We start from the raw sequence: 22,350 nt of genomic DNA on the forward strand, positions 1-22,350 counted from the left end.
GGAACAAATCTCTAATACACACAACAGTTTAGTGAACCATTCAATAAATCCATGGATTAGCTTCATGAGAGAAAAAGAGTATGACCTTTAATAAGGCTTGTTTATATTCACAGTTTGAAGATCTACAGTTGTCCATGGCCTGCAGTCAGGTAATCTGGCTGTGTACTGTCGAAGACTTCATAACCAAAGCTTTCATTGCTCTAAATAATCTGCATGACCAGTCTTTACTGTTTCAAAATTACCGTTTGAAACTTGTAAGAAGCAGGTGTATAGTTATCCAAATCCCACCAAAATACTATAGTATCTTTACTGCTGTTGAAAACTTTGAGTGAAGAATGGACCAACACTTTGACACTTTTTGTGGCACAAAAGCAAGGTTTTCTTTAGCTTCTTCCCAGGAAAATGTGGGATGAAGCAATAAGAGGCCCTGGGAAGAAGGATTCAAAGAGGTGGCTATGTATCAGATAAAGTGGCAGAGATTCACGGAATTTTGAACGAGGAGCTCTGTATTAAGAATGATTACTGGAAGGAAAATAGAGATTCATGATTCTGAGACAGGACTATTGAGAATAGAAGGAAAAGCTACAAACACAGGCTAGTCCCTCTTTTGTGTTTGTTCTGAAGTCAGAACAGTCTATTACAGCTATTATATCCATAAATAAAGAACAAGGGAGAAGTTATAGGATACAATAGAGAAGAAAATTATGGAAGCTGCAGGAAAGATAAGAATATACACTGAAGGCATGCTAGGGAAAGGTACACCTTGATCTAACACAGAAAAATAATCAAGCATAAGACCAAGAAGGAAAAAGAAATATAACACAAGACATAATAAAGGAAGTTAACCAATGATATTACCACAAGCATGTTAACCTCCCTTGTTCCACCTAAACTTAAACTGAACACAATTGCTTAATCTCCTTACTATGCAGAAAGGCCTGGAGGAATTTGTGTGATACAACAGTTTTGTTTTTTTTTTTTTAAATCTTAGCCTGTAGATTCAGTCTGTTCAGCAAAAATGTTCCGACATAATAGAACTGTCAGAACAACAAATTTTAGGGTTTTTTTCCTCTGATTAAATGGTGGGGTTTTTTCTGTTTGTTTCCTAACACCAGTAAATTTTTATCCTGTAAACACATACTCTTAATGGAACATGAGCAAATGAAGCTTCAGATTTACTTTTTCCACTTTTAAGCTTCTGATTATCTTATTTTCAAACAAACTTTCTTAGTTCCAGTAGGAATTCTTCCACATGGTAAAGAGAAAGTGAAAATTAAAGTTATGTCCTCCATAAAATAGAAATGAAAAGCACCCTTATACTGTCTTTTCCTTTGAAAGGGAGAAGGAAAGAAGGAAAGAAGAAGAAAGAAAAAAGAAAGAAAAAAGGGAAAAGCAAGAAAGAATGCAGTAAAAGAAAAATTTTGTAAGACTGTGAAGAAATGGATATCAAGTTTTCAAATTTCCACCTCCAGTCTATTCATATGGCAACTCATTTATTAGTACAGCATGACATTCCTGAATTACTAACAACATATTCCCTGTTAATGAAATTATTCAGATTCATGCAATAAATTACAAATATGCATTACTGCAAATGTATTTCCCATCAGAGCACTCAGACAGCATAAAGAAAACATCATGCGACAATTCTGCCTGTCGATTTTCTCAGAACTGAAGGAGAACCACGGGAGCTGTTGAATTTACTTATCTTGTTTATATCTACAGTACCAGACACTCATTCCAAGTCTTTGCATCCACATACAAGGTGAAATACTGCCTCTGTTGAAATCAATGAGAGTTTTGATATTGATTTCAATGAAACCACAATTCTGGCCACTGTTTGTTTCTCTCAGGGCTTAGAAAGATTCTTAAAAAAACATCAGGCAAACTACACCACAGGGATCCAACTCATTATAGTCACTTTTCATACAGCAAAAGGAAGAAATATTTTCATTCTATGGGAAAACCGTGCTGTTTACCTAGTGCAAGAATTTGTATCGCGTCAATCTGAAGTGCTCATCAACAAGTGTTCTTCTCGACAGACTTCTGATGTTACAGTAGAAAATAAGTGTATATTTTTTTCATTGACTTGGTTACTAAACTCATTATGGCAACTATTTATAGACCATTTTCACTATTTTGCAAAAAAAGAAAGAGCAAAGCACACGACATGTTAGCGTATGAAACATCAGTGAAACCATTTTTACACTACTGCAATTACATGCAATTGCAAAACGACTGCGTAGCAGGAGTATTTATCGCACTTCTATCCACGTATTTTTTCCTGATTTATCCTCCTACAGCTAACGTGGTATAAAGACGGGTAACTACCCCACCGCCCTGACCTCCTCAGTGCCTCGCCATCTCTACCGCAGAGCGTGACCCACCACCTGTGCAGTGCAGGGGTGCAGCTCCCGCACACAGCAGCGCCCGCAGATTTACGCCACGGGCTTCATTCAGCCATGACCGTCGAGCAGGTTCTTCCCCGGCTGAAATACAACCGACAACCCAGCAAGTATTTTAAAGCACTGAAGAATTCCTAGGCCTTGCCAGTACAAAAGGCTACTTCAAAGCCCAAAGGAGGTCTAACGCGCAGCTGCTCGCTTCCGTCCCTCACAGGAGGGAGAAGCCAGGGAGCCCCAGCGAGCACCCTGCCTCAGGCAGCCTGAGGGGCTCGGCTTCCCCCCCCCGTTCAATCCTGCGGTAACGGCCGCCGAGCCCTCAGAGGGGGGCTCCAACCGCCGCTTAACGGGTCGCCCGCCGAGGCGCTTCCCCCGCCGCCCGGCCCCGCGCATGCGCCCCTGCTGGCGCATGCGCCCCTGCCGCCCCCCCCGCCCCGCCTCGGCGGCGCGGTGCGATCCCGCCCCGCCTCACAGCCCTTCCCCGGCCCGGCCCGCCCGGCCGCTGCCGCTGCGCCCGGCCGCCCCGCCGCTGCGCCCCCCTTCCCGCCCGCCCACCGGCCGTCGGGCAGCGCCCCTGCTTCGGGCGGGTGAGTAACGGCAGCGGCCCACGGAGCACCCGTCCGGGCGGCCCTCCCCGCGGCGCTGGGGAAGGGGCAGCCAGGAGACGGGCCGGGCCGGGCCGGGCGCCGCGGCGTAGCAGCCCTGGGGCTCCTCGGAGTCGGGCCCTCCTCGGGGGCGCCCCTCGGGGCTGGGAGAGGCGGGGAAGGCGCCCGCCCTCGCCCGCAGCCGTGGTCGGAGGCGCCGGGGCGCCCCTCGGGCGGCGCCCTCCCTCCTGGCTCCGACGAAGGCCCCTCGCCGCGCCTCTCGGCGGGCTCTCGGCTTCTGGCAGGGGGCTGGTGCTTGGCCGAAAGCTCCGGCGCTTGGCTCGTCAGCGGCGGAGGGAAGTGTGACCGCTCGTCATTTGGCGGCTTGCTCAGGGAAGGGGAGCAAGGCAGCGAGCTGGCTTCGCTTCCCTTTCTTACTTTACGCTCTTGTCAAACAGCCTCGCTCCGCAGCCGCCCGTGCTGTGAAGTGCCCCGGGAAGCCGGTTCGCAGGTAGCTCTCGATGAGGCAGCTGGCTGAAGGTTGCTTTCTTCCCGTGGTCCGCAGCAGCTCGAAGTTCGGTGTGTGTTTCAATGTCCTTTCAAAGCAGCAGAACGCTGGCACATTGAAGTCAAACGCTCTTCTATGTTAAATATAATTTAATGCTGGAGGCTGTCTTACCACGTTTAGAGCAAAGGAAATGCAGCAGGATTGTTTTTTCTTCTTGCTGCTATCTTTCTTAAATTCAGATCTGGTTAGCGAAAAAATCACATTCCCTGTTTTGTGAATGATACAGTTATCCATGTTGGAATTGTCATTTCAAATACCTCTTTCTAAGTTGGGTGGCCAAAAAGAAACCTTATATTGTTGGAAGTGCTTAAAAAATATATACATTCTAGCCTGTAAGCACAGCTATAAAGTGTCTGCATGCCATATGTAATGTCTTCTTCCATCTTCAATGATTTTCAAGGGCTTTTTAAAAAAGTCTTTAGAAAAAGACTTTTCCTATGCAGACACATTTTGAGAAATTTCCCAGTTTTTCTAATACAAGAAGCAGTCCTGAGGCTCTCACAAGGAAGATGTGGTCAGCCTCTGTTGCTTTTTTTATTATTTGTGTCCCCCATACCAGAGTGTGCCATGTAAATGTGGTGGTTTGGACAGACTTATCAACCCTTGGGAAGTTTACTAAATCTCACCTGGTCAGTCACTTGGGAGCCAAAGTAATGTTTCTGGGTGCACACCTGCACTGTAGCTCCAGAATGAAAGGCTTTGAAGGCCTAGAAGCTTTAGCTCTGTCTAGACCTGATCTGTCACTTCAGAGTTTTCAGATTCTTGGAGCTGGGAAATCTTAGGAGAAGCTAAGCTTAGAAAACTTAACTGAGAAGCTTTGATAGTGACCAGGAGCTACCAACCTCAGTGACTTTTGGATGACCTGACCCTTGCATCAAGAAAGTCAGATTTTCAGAGCTGCCTTCTGTATTGCACTTTCATTTGTTATGTTTGAGGAACATCAGAACAAATAAGTTACAGTATTTGCTGGTTATTACTAAAATTGATACATCTGTTTTATCTGAACATACTTTCTTTGCATTGCATATTTCTTTTTTGGAATCAGTAAAACTGGAAAAAACAACCCATAGGGCGTGGTATGGAAACTTGAGTTATCATATGGCCAAAATGATCTAGAGTAATTAACCTCCCTTTTTTTTCTCTGACTAAAGAAACATCCTTGTTTTGGGAAACATGATGGGGAGAAAAGGTTCTGCTGTCCATCTACATGCTATTTTCTTCATATAGTGGAGAGGACAAACAGAAGGTTTGCCTGCAGGATAACTTAAGGGTATAAAAAGCAGCAGTAAGGGAGGAAAAAAAAAAGCCTATCACTGTCAAGTTTGAGCTTGAATGGGAGAGGTTATCCTTGAGACAGGCTTGCTGTCAAGTTTGGGGAGAAGTTTAGAAAATACTTCAGCTTTTCTTACAGGCACGTTTCTTTTTTTTTCATGGAGGTATTAGTTGTTTTAGGAAGAACAGCTGGAGATTTTGTACTACTGTGATGAGTTTCATACTGTTTATTCCCATATTAAAAACAAATTAATTTGAAACAGAGATGGTAATAGAGGGATAAGTAGATTTGCGTTTATTTTGTGCTTTAAAGTCTATGTAGCAGCTTACAAACTAAAAGTAAAATAACATAAGATTTTTCTGGAGAAGGGAACTGAAGTTTATGCAAATATAGGTTTACCCTTTCATGGCAAAGCTTTGTATTTTTCTGACGTGTAACAAAGGAAATTGTAGCATCTGTAATCATAAAAGGGGAAACCAAAAGACATCAATTGACTTCTGTGCTTTTGGTTTGGACCTGAAGGTAACAAACTATTCATGATTTGGAAAAGTATGTGTGGTAGTGAAGAGTACATTGACAGAGTTAACTGAAGATCCTGACTTCTTCAGGCACCTTTCAGTGGAAAATTTGCCAAAGATCCTTCCAGTACGGAGTGACTGGGTGATTAAAAAAAAAAAATAAAAAAAAATTAAATTTATTTTAAAAATATCTAGTGTAATGCATGGAGTAAAGAAAACAAATCTAATTTCACAGTAATGACCTCTGAGCTCATTTTTACCACTCAGGAACTAGATTTAGTGGTCAGATTGTGTACATTAGCTGTGAACTCAATTGATAGAAAGCAGAAATTTCTTGAAAAGGGATAGGGAGCAAAATTTAAAAAAAAAAAAAAGCAATTTTATGTCCAGGAGGTATGTTGAAAGTCGCAATGTATTCAGATGTGTTCCCCTAATCTCAGAAAGGAAGGATGTAGTGGTGCTGAAACAGTACAGAAAAGAAACACCTCAAAAATGTTTAAATGTATACAGTGATAGTCGTACAATGTACAGACTAGACAGACTAGAAATTTCTCTAAACGAAAACTCAGAGAACCTGATAGAAGCAATTAAATTATTAGTGAAGTCAAAAAAGTAAATAATAAATGTAAACAAATACTTGCTTACTCTCCCTTCTAATTTGAGAGCTAGGGGCATCAAATTAAACTAGCAGGTGAGTTTCTAAACAGAAGGTGTTTTTTCACATTGTACAAAGAAATGACCTTTTGTTCAGGAAGTCTCTGATCCAGAAATAGCTGAAGATGCCTACTATTCTGGTAAAGCATTGCTCTACATTGGACCTGTTCTTTGCCCATAAGCAGAGACTGGTGAGCTAAACTAACTCTTCCTTCCTTCTGAACTGTTACAGACAGATATTTTTGTTCTTCTAAAATGAATTCGGTAGGCAAGAGAAAGAGCTTGAACTGCTTACATTTTTGGCTGGTATACCAACATGGGTCAAACTTGGGGTTAGAATCCAAAAGCTGCTACTAGTTAACAAGTCATCATATGAGTTAGAGTAACTGCGTGTGAGATCTTAATCTGCATAAAGCTGAAGTTATTCAGGCTGACTTTTTCCTACTAAGAAAGGGAATTGCTGTTAGGTCCAAATGCACCCAACTGTCCAAGGCAAGATACTTCATAAGTATGTGGGAATGACCTGTGTACCACACTAAATTGAAGTCAGATTCTAAAATTTGGATTTCCATGACAGAAATATAAATCACAGCTATGCTAGCTCTAATGACTGTTGAATCAGAAATGTATTCTAAGATTTTTTTTCCAGTTCCAAGGATAGACGTAACTTCAAGTAGCTGTTTCACATGGCATGTTTGCTCAATCTGTTTCCCCAATATTGCTGTTCTGCTGTAGCACTGGTGTTGATGAGCGTAATTTATCTGTCACTGTCTCTAAAGAGTAGCTCTGAACAAGATTAAATGACATAATGCAAGCATTGCCAACTTGTAGGTCTTCAATGCAGCTTTTACAGTATAGGTGTCTATGTCAGGGCTGAATTATGTAATCATCCTTGAGACTGATGTCTCCCCAAAACACAAGCCTTTGCCATAGGTATCACTTACTTGTTCTAGAAATTTTGTACTTCGATGCTGAGCCTCTATATAAGCATACTAGAGGCTCATAATATTCTGTGGTAGACCAGGGTCTGTCCTGATGCTAGTAAAATTTTGGTAAGTGTGCTGCTTGTTTTTTGGTATACTTTCATGATAAATATTCCATTGGAAAAATACTTGTTGAAATAAGAACATGGAGCACTAAGATCAATTCCTGACACTTCAGAAAAAGCACTTTATGATAGTGAAATCTTGATGCAATAGAGGAGGAATTTAATAGCAGATATGTCAAGCAAAGAATAAAAAGGGAACAGTTTCTTTGATATGACATAGGAAAGCCCAAATGAAAGACCTTGTGAACATTCTGATTATAGACATTACAGTCATGAATTCTTTTTTACAGAAGAGATGAGATAAAATAACAGTTGCAGAAGTCATTTATCACTGGCAGTCCTGTATATTGTTTAATGAAGATCAATAACATCTGGGTTAAATTAAACTGAATACATTAATACACTAGCCACGTAAATAATATTGTTACCTTTAAAAAAAAAAATCCTGACCCTTTAGAAAACTTCAGTTTGTCTAATCCAAAAATTGAGTTAAACTTGCAGGGAGGGGTAGCATGATAGACTAGAAAGAAGATTGAAAAGGTCAGGAAAAACAGTAGAACTAGTTTGAATGTATTTAAAGTTAATTTTTTGTTAGAAGAAAAATGTTCTGGACTCCAAATAATCTCTTTGACAAAATTCTAAGATCTTGGGATGGATTGTGAGCTATTGAAAAAGAACCCTGTAATTTGATGTAAAGTGATGTAAAATGAGTTAACAAAAAGTCTTACATGAAGTACTATAAGCATATATGCCATAAAAACATTTTCCCGGCTATGGTTTCGCAATCCAGTTGGGCAAAAGGAGCAGCATCATTTTTGTTCTCTTCCCTTCCCCCATCTGTGCTATTAATTCTTTTGTTGGCATTAGTGCTGTGATACTCATTCACTTGAGTCAGCTGTCTAACAAGGTGAAAGTGCGTTGGGGTTTTTTTGTTGTTTATTTTTGAGATGTTAACAGGGTTTTGCTGTTGAAGTGTATGAGTGACCTTACTGTGAAAACCAGATGAATCCCAGAGGTAACTAAAAGTAGATAGCAGGATGAACAGAGTAAGGTTGGAAATGGAAGGAGAACCTCCATTTTTGGCAGTGTCATACTGCTAATCCAATTCAGGCTGTATTCTTAAAAAGCATATTCTAAAATTCCTTATCTAAAATTATCACAGCAGTAACAAATAGTGTGTTGTGACAATGGAGCTATATGTTAATGCACGTTAACAGTAGTAAAGAACATTGGTAGCAAACTAAGGTGAGATACTTTATAAGTATTTTAAAAGGACCTCTGTGTATCCCAGTGAATTAAAGTAAGATTCTAAAATGTAGAGGTCAATGACAGAAATACAAAATCGCAGCTATGCAATGTCTAATGGCTGTTGAATCAGAAATTTATTCTAAGATTTTACAGTTTAGTGTTGTCAGTTTTATGCATAATCTTGTTCCACATAATTCTGTGGTAACCTAAATTCTGTTAATCCTTTTCTCTGGCTGTCTTGTGTTTAATGTTGAACAGGAATTAAAGTTATAAATAACATAATCAGGCATTCCATTATACTGATTTTCTTCCCCCTACTTGCTGGGCTCAAATCTTGCTTTGACCTATTGGTCTTGTTTTGAACTTAGTCCTGGAATTCTACATGAAGTGTCACGCAGCTGTGACATTGTACTAACAGGCTGCCAGCAGTCAACTTGCTGGTTGAGGTACGTCCTTAATGCTATGCTGGTTTTTGTTTACATAGTTCAGAAAATAAATTAGAATATTAGATGTGTAAAGTTGCAAAGCATCATTGTTTTGAGTTTAATTTGCCAAACTATTTAGTCAATGTATTGGCTAACTAAACACAAAGTGTTTGGTCTGAAGGTGGTAAATAAGCTAGTAAATGAAACCTGTATTCTGAACATAAGCTGTACTTCTATCCTATCCCATTTTGACCTTTACTCTTCTGCTGCTGCATTATTCTACTCTCATGGCTTCTGCTTTTTTTCTTCTATTTTCTGTGCTATTTCTATCAGACTTGTCAAAACATGATAGTTCTGAAATAATGTAACCAGAATTTCCATTTCATGGGATTTATTTGGGTTAGGAACACAATGAAGTTCAAAAGTAAGATGTTTTGTAAAATATGTGAGTCCTTGGTGGTAAAACCTCAGAACCTGACACACGTTCTCAAATGCAGAAATGTTTTTTGCTCATCCCTATAAAGGGCTGTTATTTATGCAGTCAGGGTATGCATCACATTTGTCTCATATTATTTCTATTATGTAGAAACTTTATGAAGCATTTTATACTGTTGAATTAGGTAATAAGAAATCTGACTTTAAAATATTTGTCTTTTGATCAGTTGCGGCCAAAATTCTTCTGTTTGGATTCTGAACTATGACATCATGGCAAGATTTCGCAGAAGAACATGCATCATTTTGTTGCTTTTTATTTTGTTTATTTGCTCCATAATGATGGCTTTGAAGACTCTGCGACCTGACAGAGCTGGCTTTGGGGATCCATTTGGACTTGGTTTGTTGCCCGAGCTTCAACAACGGACAGTGCTCTTAGACAATAAACCGAATTCACTAAATAGGGTTCAAGGAGATACTGTAACACGTGTCAGTAATTTGCATAGTATCGCAGTCAATACTATGAAAGCATCTATGCCTCCTGTAAACAAGCTGGAAGAAGAGCTGTCTTCTCCTAATTATAACTTTCACATATTCTACTATAGTTGGTTTGGGAATCCACAGTTTGATGGTAAATATATTCACTGGAACCATCCATTGTTGCCACATTGGGATCCCAAAATTGCAAACAATTATCCAAAGGGAAGGCATAATCCTCCTGAGGACATTGGGGCCAACTTTTATCCTGAACTTGGATCTTACAGTTCCAAAGACCCTTCTGTCATAGAAGCCCACATGAAACAAATGCGTTCAGCTTCAACTGGTAATGCATGTTAACGTTTCAGCATGTTGTTCATTTATCCAGCCTTAAATATGTGAACAAACACAACTGGCCCATTCTTCCATTTTTCTGTGTAATTCTGGAAATGTCTGAAACTAGTAAATGTCTTTGTATTTCTGAGTTTTAATCCCCAGCCGAAACCTACCTCTTCAAAGCTGTGTCTGATGAGTGTAACAGCACAGAAATGTAAGAACTATATTTGTAATCCCCTAGGTGCACGTGTTTCATGACTTACTGTTAAGCACTGATAACTATGTAGAAAATACAGAAACCATTGTGAGAATATATTGTCTGTGTATTTTATTTTTGGAGATGAATGCTTCAGTTTTTAAGAACAGGTTTCAGTAAATCATGTTAACATGATTATGGAGCAGTCCATTCAAATAGTGGGTTTTTTTCTGAATTCTTTGTGTGTAATAACAATTATGAATTAATTCATATGTCAAAGAGCATGTAGGATTATAGCTTTTATACAATTTATATTTTATGCACTGTATTTATGGGTGTTCCCATTAGGTATGGAAATGCCTTCTTGAACTCAGGTGCAATAGTTTCAGTGTAGCTAATTATAGTTTATTTCTTTGTCCTAAAGTATCTTTTTTCCAATACAAATTGATGTTCCCTTTCTCTAAATAAGATGGACTACATACATAAGAATATTCAATACATTTTTGGTGTCATTCTTTGTTGTTGGGCTTTACAGTCCTTTTTATGTTCTTCTTTAAAATAAGCAGTCATAATAGGCTAATATTAAACTCTGAACAGCTTCTGTAAATGTTCAGCAAAATGAGGAGAGCTCATAGTGTTATTCAGAGTGCTAATCACCTTGAATTGAATCACTTTTATTCACATAATCATTAAGGTTTGATGTAATTGTTATATTCCCATTAGTAGTGTTTACCTGTATCATGTTGACTTCTTGGTTATTGTTTTCTCCTGTTTTTAACCTAACCTGTATTTTATACAAGGCTTAATACAAACATAGGAAATTGCTCACCCTTTTTGGTAATACAATAATTCCATTAACAGGAACACCAGCAACAGTGGGAAAACTGTTGCAGAGAAATCTCAGGTATTAGTTGCCAGTAAGCACTTTTTTAGTCTTATCTAAAGCAAAATAATGCATGATGGAGTGATGAAAGCAGAGAGGGTACTTGTAGCTTTAGAAGAATCTTGTGAGGTTTCTCATCCTCTTAAATACAAATGTCTAATAAAGCTGAACTGCTGGTGGAAAAGGCACCAAATACTAGGAAAAATACTTTGCAAAATAAGGGGTTTTAGTAGCTTAAGTTAGTTTTCCATTTAAAACTTAGCAATGTGACCGAGTAGTTCATGCTTCCTGTGACATATTCTTTGTAACGTGTTACTTATATTTGTCAATAAGTGATTTTTTTTTCCTGCTGTTACTCTGACTTAAGGATTTAAGTACACTTGAATTTGTTTTCTTCTGTCTAGATTTGACCAACATAAATCATCAACTTTTTTTCCTCAGGTCATTACTTCAAATATTGCATCTTTTTTTAATAAGAATTATACTTTGTTCATTTTTTGTGTACTGTGAGGGTGACTATTTACAGTTTCTTCTTTTTGTCTCTTAGCCAATGTCTAATCCATGACTGCATTTTACATTCTGGTAAATAATAATTTTTCTTCTAGCCTTTTTTGAGGCTTTATCAAGGATCTTACAAAAGGAGAAAAATGTAAGTGATTCTTTCAGCCAGTATTGTGTAATGATCAAAGGCATGTAAGAGATTGGAGCAGCAGGAGTCTCATGCAGTACTTTCTTATATTCTTCTTATATTTTACAATTCTTTCCTTACTTATTTATTTCCTAATTTTTAACAGATTAATAAAATAGATTTTATTCCTCAGGTTGCTTGGTGAAATTTATTTTTTTGCACCAGCCTATTTTTGTGGAAGTCCAGTTTGGAAGTCCTTCATTTGTCTTGAATGACTCTACCCTGGTTTTAAACATGCTTATGCTATTGGTTTTGGCATCGAGTCCATCCTTTTTATACTCCTGAAGTGGTACATAACTTTATTTTGTAACCACAGGAAAGAAAATATTAAGTAGTCTTCCTCAGGGAATGACCAATGCAAATGTGAATTTAGGTTCCTTGATGAACAATTCTGTCTCCTGAACTTTTCCATTTCCTAAAGGTATAGAAGAGGGTCTTGACAGATGTTGTACTCAAGATGCCTTGAGTGTAACTTGAGTTCATTGCTGCTGTTCTACTTGTCCTTTACACATCTTGCTCATTTGAATTCTGTCCTTTTGTGTGAAATAAAACATACGGTGATAAAATGCAGTAAACTATTGCATTTTTCTTGTCCTTGAGCAGACTATCTCTTGTGATAGTCTGTTATTTGTATTTTTTTTTATAAAATCTGGAGCATATATGCTGAGGGTAGTTGAACTAACTTCTATCTATAGTGAGCTCAAATTTCTGGTTTTGGTGTTAGAAGATGACTGTATATTGACTCTGATTTATGCTTTCTTTTTCATAATTTTGGACTTGTTTGTTTGGAAATTGTTAGTCAGGAATATTATAATGTTGGTAACATGGATGGAATTTAGAGTATATACTTCCCTATTTCAGTGACCTGATTCGTGTACTTTAATCTTTAACTAGTTAAAAAGACATTGACTTATTCTTCCATATGTTTTAAATAGTATTGTTAGGAAAATACTCCTACAACAGTATTTCATGTATTTCTTTCTGTCTTGTCTGCGTCCTGATATTATTTCCAGCTACACACCTAAAAGTTCTAATTTATTTATCTGACAGCATTTAATTTTAGAAGGAAGGGATTTAGCCTTTCTGAAGTGGTATGTGTTCTTGTGCTTTCATGGAGAGCATCAGGAAAAGTTACAGTATAGGGACATTGTATTTGTTGTCATCTTTTTTGACAAGAATAGTAACGTCCTTAAATTATTGAGAGTTACTCAAGCATTTTTTTAGGTAATAAATTTAAAACCTAATTTCACATGGTTGGAAGGGTGGATTACACCATAGTAACTGCTTTTAGCAAGAAGGAAGGTTGTGGGATTACAGTCACTGCTTTTAGTATGAAATGATTGATTTGTAGTAGTGCCAGAGGTACAATGCAGAAATATGGTGGGGAATAAAGTTTCATAAAGTAAGAATCTCTTTCATCACATGCATAGCACTCATCTCTTAAGTGTTCTCTAACCCTATGTATCTTGATATTCTCTGGCTGTACTGTGGCACTGCTGTAATGCCTTAGTTGGGAACATTCTCCTTCTCTTGGTACAACCTGGAGGTTAGGAGGCTGTGCTGAAAAGTGGGAAGTAATGGCTGTAAGTGTCAGGCTTGGAACACTGAGCACAAACCTGTTCCCCTGACAGATGATCTTACCACTGTTTGTTTTGTTGTCCTTTAAATGAAGAGAAAAGTTAAAATCCACTCTGAGAATACTGAGATTTTGCAATTGGTTAAAAAGTAATTTGAAGTTCTCATTTATATTATGTAGATTTCACATGAAACAATAATTATAACTCATGACAATGTTGTTTAACATATAAAGTGTATGTTATAACATGATTTAAAACTTAAGTTTTGTATTTTCAGGTGTAATAGTGCTTTCATGGTACCCACCAGGTATGGCTGATGAAAATGGAGAACCAACTGATGATTTGGTGCCTGTTATTTTGGATTATGCACACAAATATAATCTGAAGGTAAAGTATTTTTAAGATGCATAAAATAGGACTACTTAGGACAGTAAAGCTTGTTAACAGTTTACTACATTCGACTTGCAGTGTAGAGCAGAGAGGCTTGTCACGTAGTGGTGGCTTCTGTTTCTGTCTTCTATTATGCTGCACTTCTTTGGGGTCATAGAAGCAGATATAATTGCCCTTTGAATTGCACTGTATTTTGATAAGACCTAAGCAATATTGCCTTACAACTAAAATAAATATCACAATCTGCCTTTTTTCTGTTTTGGTTCAGATCTAAAGCTTACAGAATCTAAGGTATGGTGTTATGGATTTATTTTATTTTTTTTTTAGGAAACAGTTTTTAAAATTAGACATGTTTTCAAATGAGTCTTCAGAGTTGAGAGAAGTATTACATATTTGAAAATATTTGGAATACAATGATCTATAAACGAAGGAACTTTGAGAAAGAAGAAAGACTAACCTCATTTTTTGCATTACCACATAACTTGCTGGCGCCTGATCATAGAGGTCAGGAGCAAGCATCTCTGAGTAATAAAGAGGATCTAGACTTTCTAGTTTGAATGAATGTCTTTATTCCAGAAGGTGTCAGGAACACTTGCCTTGGACAGTAAGGTCAAAGAGGTGCTGCTCTGACTAGGGTTTTCCAGGGCGTGACAGGATAGAAAGGCTAAATTACTGGCTTCCTGAAATAGGTGAAATATCAAATCAATTAAAGATTACATGGATTGATCAGTAAAATCTAAAATTGTGGTTTGATTTTGTTTAATTTTAGAGTAAAACTTGTATTTTCCCTTAGTATAAAGCATTGCCTTTTAGTCTTGCTGAGTAGTAAATTTGAGTTTTTAAATTATCTAAGTTGTATATGTTTCATATCTGGAGGGTGTTGTCTGTACTGGGGACTAAAAATACAGCCTGTTCATCTGCTCTGGTTTTAGTTGGTCATGCAAGTTGCAGATTCTCAGAGAAATTCCTTGTCACTAGTAACAACTGTAGATTTTGACAAGCAGGAGGAAGGTAGAAAGGTTAAATCAGATACAGAAGTAATTTTGAAACTGTTAAAAATGCTGTATGAATTACATTATGTGGCATAAGTTGCACATATGTAATAGTAAATTATTAAAAAGAAAAAAAAAAGTATTATCCTTCCCCCAGATTTTCAGATCATGTGATGGAGCTTGCTCTCACCTAAAAGAACTTGTTAACATTCAAGTCTCTAAAAGGAGCCAAGGCAAAATGAAATAAGCTACCAAGGAAGATGCATGTAATAGTATGGTAATGGTTGGAATATGGATGGAACTGCTGTTATTGCTTGGAATAATTACTGGAATATAGATATGAAGTATAGGTACTACCAGGGAATGCTACCTTCACAGTAATGTTTTTAAACATTCTTGCGCTAGTAAGTTAGTACAGTTAAGCGTTAGGAATGTCGGTAGACCAAAACCAACATACAAAATACATTTTTATTATGTCTGCTAAATACAAGTCTGCTAAAATATATGTCCTTTTGATTTGCCTGATTTTGATAGTTGGACATGAAATATGAAATTATAGTGCTCTTCAACCTATCCTGTCAGTCCTAGTGATTTAGTCTAAACTGTATTTTCCTGTAGTTTATACCTAATAGAGATAGATACTGGCTCTACAATGGAAATTTACTACTCTTGCCGAGTTGTTGAAGACTTTATTAAATGCATTCTGCTCTAAAATTGCTTCTGAAAAACTAGTTGCTTCGATTAATGTAATATACTCTTCCACTTAATTGTATATATGAAAACAATAGCATTTTTATATTGAAATTACTTCACATGTATAGGTTAAATAATACCATAAGCTCCAAGCTTGAAATTCAGAGCAGTGGCAGCACATTATATTAGATTGAGTTCCAAAAGTTTACTGCTGTTGATAAATCTATAAAATTTTAAAGTTTTCATATCCCATATCTTAAAATCTATTTTGACATTGAAAACTCTCCTTGGAGAATTGTCTATCGCAAATTTAATACATTGTTTAGAAATTAAATTTTAAAATGTTTCATTGGATAATCAGTGCTTTGACACTTGAATAGGTATTATTTTATTTCAATTTTTAGTTTCTGCTGTAGTTCTTTAAGTTTTCTGAAGCATGCTTATTACTTGCTGTAGCCTAGGAAAAACAAAAGCAGTGTTTTGTTTTAATGTACAAAACTAAATATTTACTCTATTATCAAACTTCTTTGGATCTGAAGCTTCTAATCTTAGCAGTGCAGGAGTTGAATTAGGGTTGGATTATTCTCAAAATAGACTAACAAAAATGTTTGCTCTGTAAAGAGGAACTATATTTAATGCGACTGGTACTCGCTTCATATAATACACGGTACCCGTGTATTCAATAGTATTTTACGTTTGTGTTGCTCTTACTAGTTTTTCATCTTTCAGGTGACTTTTCATATTGAACCTTACAAAGATAGAGATGATCGCAGTATGTACCACAACGTCAAATACATCATAGACAAGTGAGTGCTTTCAGAATGGTTTCCTCTGGGGTTCGTTGCATGCTGTTTTAGGGGACTTCTGTATATTATCTAAAGCTTGGAAGAATATGTAAAAACATGCACCAAGACTGAAGAAAACTATAAGAAACTTTGTTCATATTTCAGTGGTACAAAACTCAGTCTGTTTTTTAAATACTGAAGTGTGAATTTTACATAGATACTCAAATGTCAATTGCTTTCAACATTCATTAGTATCACAAGTCATGATACTTCAGATTAAAGCAGTTAAAGTATTAGCTACATGATATATAAATTAAACGTACGTTTTTTATAGTGACAAACTAGCAGGTAGAGTTTTAATGTGTTGACCTCTAATAATTTGTCAAGCTGAATTAAAATCTTGTACAGCTACTAGTTGTTTTGTTTACCAATGCTACTTAGACTGTCTTATTTCATACTGAATTAGAGAATTGCCCTTCAGAGAAAACCAATACCTATAGTGCAGTTCGACACTAAGTTACTAATCTGTAGTAATTTAAAGGTTCTTTGCAGATTTCTTTATTTAATATTTCAGCAAATACTGGACTGAAAATGGATATGAACTGCTATGTTTTGAAGCACATGCACTATCTTTTTAAATTAGTGTTTTAAGAAAAGTCTTCAGCTCAGATTGTGAAACAGTATTTTCCAAATGGCAAATTTTGTCTTAATGATGCTTGCTTGCTTTATAGATATGGAGGCCATCCAGCCTTTTACAGGCATAAGACCAGCACGGGCAGATTTCTTCCAATGTTTTATGTTTATGATTCTTATGTAACAATTCCTGAAATATGGGCGAATCTGTTAACTGTTTCTGGATCCCAGACTATTCGAAATACTCCGTATGATGCGTTATTCATTGCACTTCTTGTAGAAGAAAGACATAAGCATGACATTCACAGAAGCGGCTTTGATGGAATGTACACATACTTTGCCACCAATGGCTTCTCCTATGGTTCATCTCATCATAATTGGGCAAGTTTAAAAGCCTTTTGTGATAGTAACAACTTAATGTTTATTCCAAGTGTGGGGCCAGGGTATATTGATACCAGTATCCGACCATGGAACAACCACAACACCCGTAATCGTGTCAATGGGAAGTACTATGAGACTGCCTTCAGTGCAGCCCTTTTGGTGCGACCAGAAATCATTTCTATTACATCTTTTAATGAATGGCATGAGGGAACTCAGATTGAAAAAGCTGTCCCCAAACGGACTGGACAGGTGGTTTACCTTGATTATAAGCCGCATAAACCAAATGTTTACCTAGAGCTTACTCAGAAGTGGTCTGAGAAGTACAGAAAAGAACAAGAACAGTGGCTTATGTGAGCTGTTGCTGCTGCAGTTGTTTCCTAATGCATTGACTACACTGAGAAAGAAATTGAGAGCTGAAAAATCTGTTATTAAATGTCTTTATTAGAGATATGTTCAAATTATATCTTTTGAATGTATATGCACTACTACTGAATTTGAATTTTGAAGAGTAAAAAGATGATGAGAATATTGGCATCTCATCTCATTGACGTTGTAGTTCAAGAATATTCAGGGAAAATGCTGGGGGTTTGTTTGGTTCGTTGGCTGTTTTTTTTTTAAACTTCGTAACTTGCATGCTGAGCTTCCAGAACACGTGCATGGGATAACTCTACATGACCAAAGTAGAACAAAAATTTGGCATAGTTATGCTTACTTCCTTTATTCTTGCAGTTGTGTTTCTAATCAAAGTGTTCCTGTAATCTGAATGCTTATCCTGATAGCTTCTTGCAGGATGCATGTCTGTAGTGTGTGGAATAATCTACATCTACTGTTTTTAACGCTTTGCACACAGGGAGTTCTTGACATGTGACTACCTTGTGGTAAAAACTGAAGAGGTATATGATGCATCACTAGTAGTTTTTGTTAAAATAATAAAAAAAAGTATTTGAAAGATTGAGTTCCAAAGAACTGCTGAAAGATTTCTACTTTACTTTGATTTTTTATGTTTGGTACACAGTGCAGACTTTTGCAGATTACTGGATACTGACGAGTAACATAGTTTTTTTTTTCTATGTTACTTCAAATTTTTAAAAAAAATTGTTTGAAACTGCAAGTGGAAAAGATTTTTTTGAGGGGGAGGGAAAACCCTAAACTTGCAAAAAATATACTAAAATTTCCATTGTTATATCTTGTCTGCTAATTGACTGCAGGCACAGATCTAGTGTGTTTTTTAAAATGTTTAAAGATTATAAAGCTAATATCTTACTAGTCCTACAGTAAATATAATTTTAGGAAATGCTTTTTTGTTTCTGATTTAGGAGCAGTCTAGTTTGGTAGGAATAACAGCAACTACCCATTAGTTTAATTTGAAATCTGAGATTTCTATTTTTCATACAGTTCATCTAGTTGTTTCAGGATTCAGAATAGTAGATACTAAAATGTTATTATCATTGAGATAAGCTCCCTACCAACCCTACCTTTATACTGTGGTGTTGCTGGAAATGAGTATTTTCAGGCTTAAGAATCTCACCTTTCAAATGCTGTGATTATTAACTGTTTTTCTTGATGAAGCTTGAAAGGATCGAGTCACATGGACGTGTTTCCTCAGCAATCCTTTTTTTTGCATTTTCATACAACTTCATAGAAAAGTCCTGAACTTTGGAATATTAGAAATGGCAGTGTTTTGTTTATTTGCAGCAAGTGTTTAATCTGTAGCAAAGTGGCTTTTTTTTAGTTGTTTTTTATATTTATATACAAGGTGCTGATCCTGTGTTTTAGTTCATATGCTGGAACCATTGTGACCACTAGAATTCCATTGATTTCAGCAGGACCCATGGAAATTACACTCTTTACTGAGTTCTCACAGTAATCTGTCCATGAAGTTGTAAGGTGAATGTGAGGACTTCCAGTTAAAGAAAGACAAACCAAAATAGTATGGTTTTTTCCAGAAACCTTTGTCATTCCAAATAAGCATAAACCAGTTACTACTAATATTTTCTAGAGTCTTTCTGGTATGAAAAAGGTTTGTTTCTGTATCTTTCACTTATTTACAGTTTAATTCTCTTGTCATTTATCCACAGTTGTTAGAGATGAAGTGTCATATAATGCCCTGAGCAGCTTGAAAAAAATGCAGAAATTGGCTGAGAGATATATAGCCTGGTGTGTTGAAGTGCTCCTCTAGAGTTGTTGGAGTCTTATTAATATCTCTTCATAATTTTTTGCATTTTCCTACTGCATTTCTGTGAAATTCTGAAAGAAATGTTTACTAAAGCTTATTTTGTTTTACTTACACTCAGGTGGATAAACTGAAGTAGATATAGGTATGACCACAGTCTGAGACCACAGTCTGATGACCACAGTGTCTGAGACATGTGAAGCACTTGCTAGACCTTTACCACTTCCAAGTTAACCACTCACTCCCTTTATTAAGGAAACTGATTTATACATTTTACTATAAATCCCTTAAATAGCTATACATAATTTGTTTTTATAATTTGTTATATGTTTATGATTTTACAGCCCAAAGAGCCTATATATTTATTTTAAATGTGAGGGAATTATTAAATTTTTGCATATATTATTAAAAATCTTCTGAAATCAAACCTTTTGAAAGGACAAGTCTCTTGGCTTAAACTGTTGTCATCCACTGGTCTTTTCTCACTGTAGTTGTCTGAGCACTTTACTAGTCTTGACAACCTTGCACTCAGCTTTCAGCTCCTTACTTTCTCCCAGTGGCAATTTATTTTCTCCATGACTTTGAAAGATGCTCCTTTTGTTGGTGTTTATAGAAACTTCTGAAATTTGTTGTAGAGTGTTGTATGACTCAAGTGAGCTATTTTGTTTAAAATATAATCTATGTTAACAGTGTAATGGATCTTCATTACTCTGAAAGACTTCTGTAATTGCTGTAAAGGTATCATTTAGTTCTTGCCATGAAGTTGTATGGGCCATCACACACTGGTGTCTAGTGGTATCTTTATAAGAATTTACAGAATTTCTGTAGAAAAGAATGAAAATTAAATGCTTAGAAATTCATCGCCCCTGAGCACTTACTGTATTTTTATGTGCTTAATGTGAATTAAAATATAAATATGCAACTCGGTAAAATATTTCAGAGTTCAGAATTTAATTTGATGATCCTAAGAAGAGCTGATGGAATAGCAGCTACTAGAACTACCCTACCGACCTGCCCAATACTTTCTCTTTACTTAGAAGAAATATTAGTGCTACTTCTTGTTATAGGGGATGGAGAGTTTTGCTGATGGACTGCTGATGCAGTCATGATAGTTTTTGGAAATTTGATTAAATATAGGTCTGTGGGAGAGGATTTGTACAAATGCAAAGGAATAAGATTGTTATAACTGCACAATTATTAGGGTGAAGAAGGGACAAGGTGAGTGTATTTAGGTGATTGCTCCAAGCTTCAGAGTTACAGTAACAAAAAAAAACAAAACAAAACAAAACAAAAGACTCCAACATGCAACCAAAATTGGGAGGGAGGGAAGAATATTTGTTATGAGTTTGAGATCTGAAATGGAATTTAAGTAGTATCTACATCCTATTTCACTTTGGCTTCACACCCTTATTATTTCTTGGCTAATTGAAAAAAAATATAATGGTTATTTTTAATATTTTTACACTGATTAATTGCATTTGACTCATCTTGTCATAGTACGTTATAGTACGTAGAGTGATACACTACATCTATATAGATTAGGCAAGAAACACTATGGGAAGTGTTAATAGAGATCATGCCATGCTACGCCTCTGCAAATATGGAAATACCTGAAGTTATTGATCACATACTACTGACTGAGTATCTTCAGAGAGGAAATGGTTTCTGAGACAAGTAGAAAGTCTTTGTGGTAAGAGATCTTCTTTTTAAAAGAAAATCTGTAGGTTCATTTCTGCTTCTGTCAGTTGTGATCAAGTAAATTGTTTTAGTTCTGTGAGCTGTCTCAGAACTGAAGCTTAATACCTCTTCTCTGAAATAAGAATTTGTATTAAATCTTGTATAGTAGTGCATGTTTCTCAGATCTATAAACTTGTACTGAATTTTGAAGGAGAGAACACATGCATATGCTGTTACTATTTCAGTGTCAAGCTGTAGATTATTGTGAATGTAGTTTCTGTACTGACGTTCATTGTGTTTGTCTAGTGCCTTTCTTTTGAGGTGCCAATGATTTGTCTCTTAAGAGGTTGTTGAAGCAGAAGGGTCTTGGTGAACACACTTTTATTTTGAAATTTGATATGTATACACTCTGCATAGTTTGAATTAACACATTTTACACATGGCTCTTGGGCTTTCTTGAAAACATTTCACAGGAGTGTTTTCAGCACTGTGTTGCTAGTAGGAGAATGTAACTGGGCACATGGACGAGGACATACTGTAATTTGGGGCACTTTTTTTTGTGAATCTTGTGTACCTAAAAAGAAGAAAGAAAGTATTTACAGACAAATTATTTACCACTTAATGTAAGCTGAAAATCTCTCTCCCAGTCTTAAGGTATTTTACAGGTATTGATCCTCATCTTTCTATTTGCTTAAGATAGTGTCAATATTTCATTTCTTTTTTATCTTTTACTTTTGACCAGCATGTTAAATGTTGCATAAACTTCTAAAGTGATGGTATTTCTAAGACTTCATAGTTGTAATATTCAGTAAAGAGAATCTACAAGATTATTGGCACTGCAGAAAAGCCTGATATGAATTTGATATTGTATAGATATGATTTTGTTGTAAATGGATAGTGTGTCTTTGCTATGTATTGAACATGAATAAAAAAAAGTACATTTCTTTTAATACCCTACCTGGCTGTGGCAGAGATGCATTTGCTTACATGCATATATAAAACCAAGTATGTGTGTGTGTGTATGTCTATTGATATATATGTGCATATAACTGAAGTCATTATTTTTAAAGTACTATATCATTGTATTAAAATTACAGGCTGGATTCTGCTACTTTTAAGTAAGCAATCTTTTTAATTCCCTATGATGTTTACAAAAAACATAGTTGCTCATGTATGAATACTTTCATGAACAATAAATATATGCCCAGAAAGTATGATTTAAATGGAGTGTGTGGTAATATTTTTTTAATAATACAAGTTTAGAAAGTGAATTTTTAGTTTTCTGTTACAATGTGTGTAGAATTTAATTAGACTGAA

At 36.4% G+C, this 22,350-nt stretch overlaps 1 protein-coding gene across 3 annotated transcripts; it reads left to right on the top strand.

Moving 5' to 3' along the window:
- The first annotated feature begins 2,872 nt into the window (after window positions 1-2,872).
- MANEA (mannosidase endo-alpha) lies at window positions 2,873-22,256 on the top strand. 3 transcript variants are annotated; one of them, XM_069804892.1, is made up of 6 exons: window positions 2,972-2,989; window positions 3,445-3,565; window positions 9,383-9,975; window positions 13,587-13,696; window positions 16,114-16,190; window positions 16,901-22,256. In XM_069804892.1, the coding sequence occupies exons 3-6, from the start codon at window positions 9,426-9,428 to the stop codon at window positions 17,535-17,537; spliced, it is 1,374 nt and encodes a 457-aa protein (XP_069660993.1). In that variant the 5' UTR covers window positions 2,972-2,989; window positions 3,445-3,565; window positions 9,383-9,425; the 3' UTR covers window positions 17,538-22,256. The 3 variants fall into 3 exon arrangements, with proteins under 3 accessions (XP_069660994.1, XP_069660993.1, XP_009919800.1); XM_069804893.1 differs by lacking the exon at window positions 3,445-3,565 and having other exon boundaries at window positions 2,873-2,989; XM_009921498.2 differs by lacking the exon at window positions 2,972-2,989 and having other exon boundaries at window positions 3,056-3,565.
- The last annotated feature ends 94 nt before the right edge of the window (window positions 22,257-22,350 follow it).

The sequence above is a fragment of the Haliaeetus albicilla genome, chromosome 17, assembly GCF_947461875.1.
Source record: "Haliaeetus albicilla chromosome 17, bHalAlb1.1, whole genome shotgun sequence".
Taxonomy (NCBI): domain Eukaryota; kingdom Metazoa; phylum Chordata; class Aves; order Accipitriformes; family Accipitridae; genus Haliaeetus; species Haliaeetus albicilla.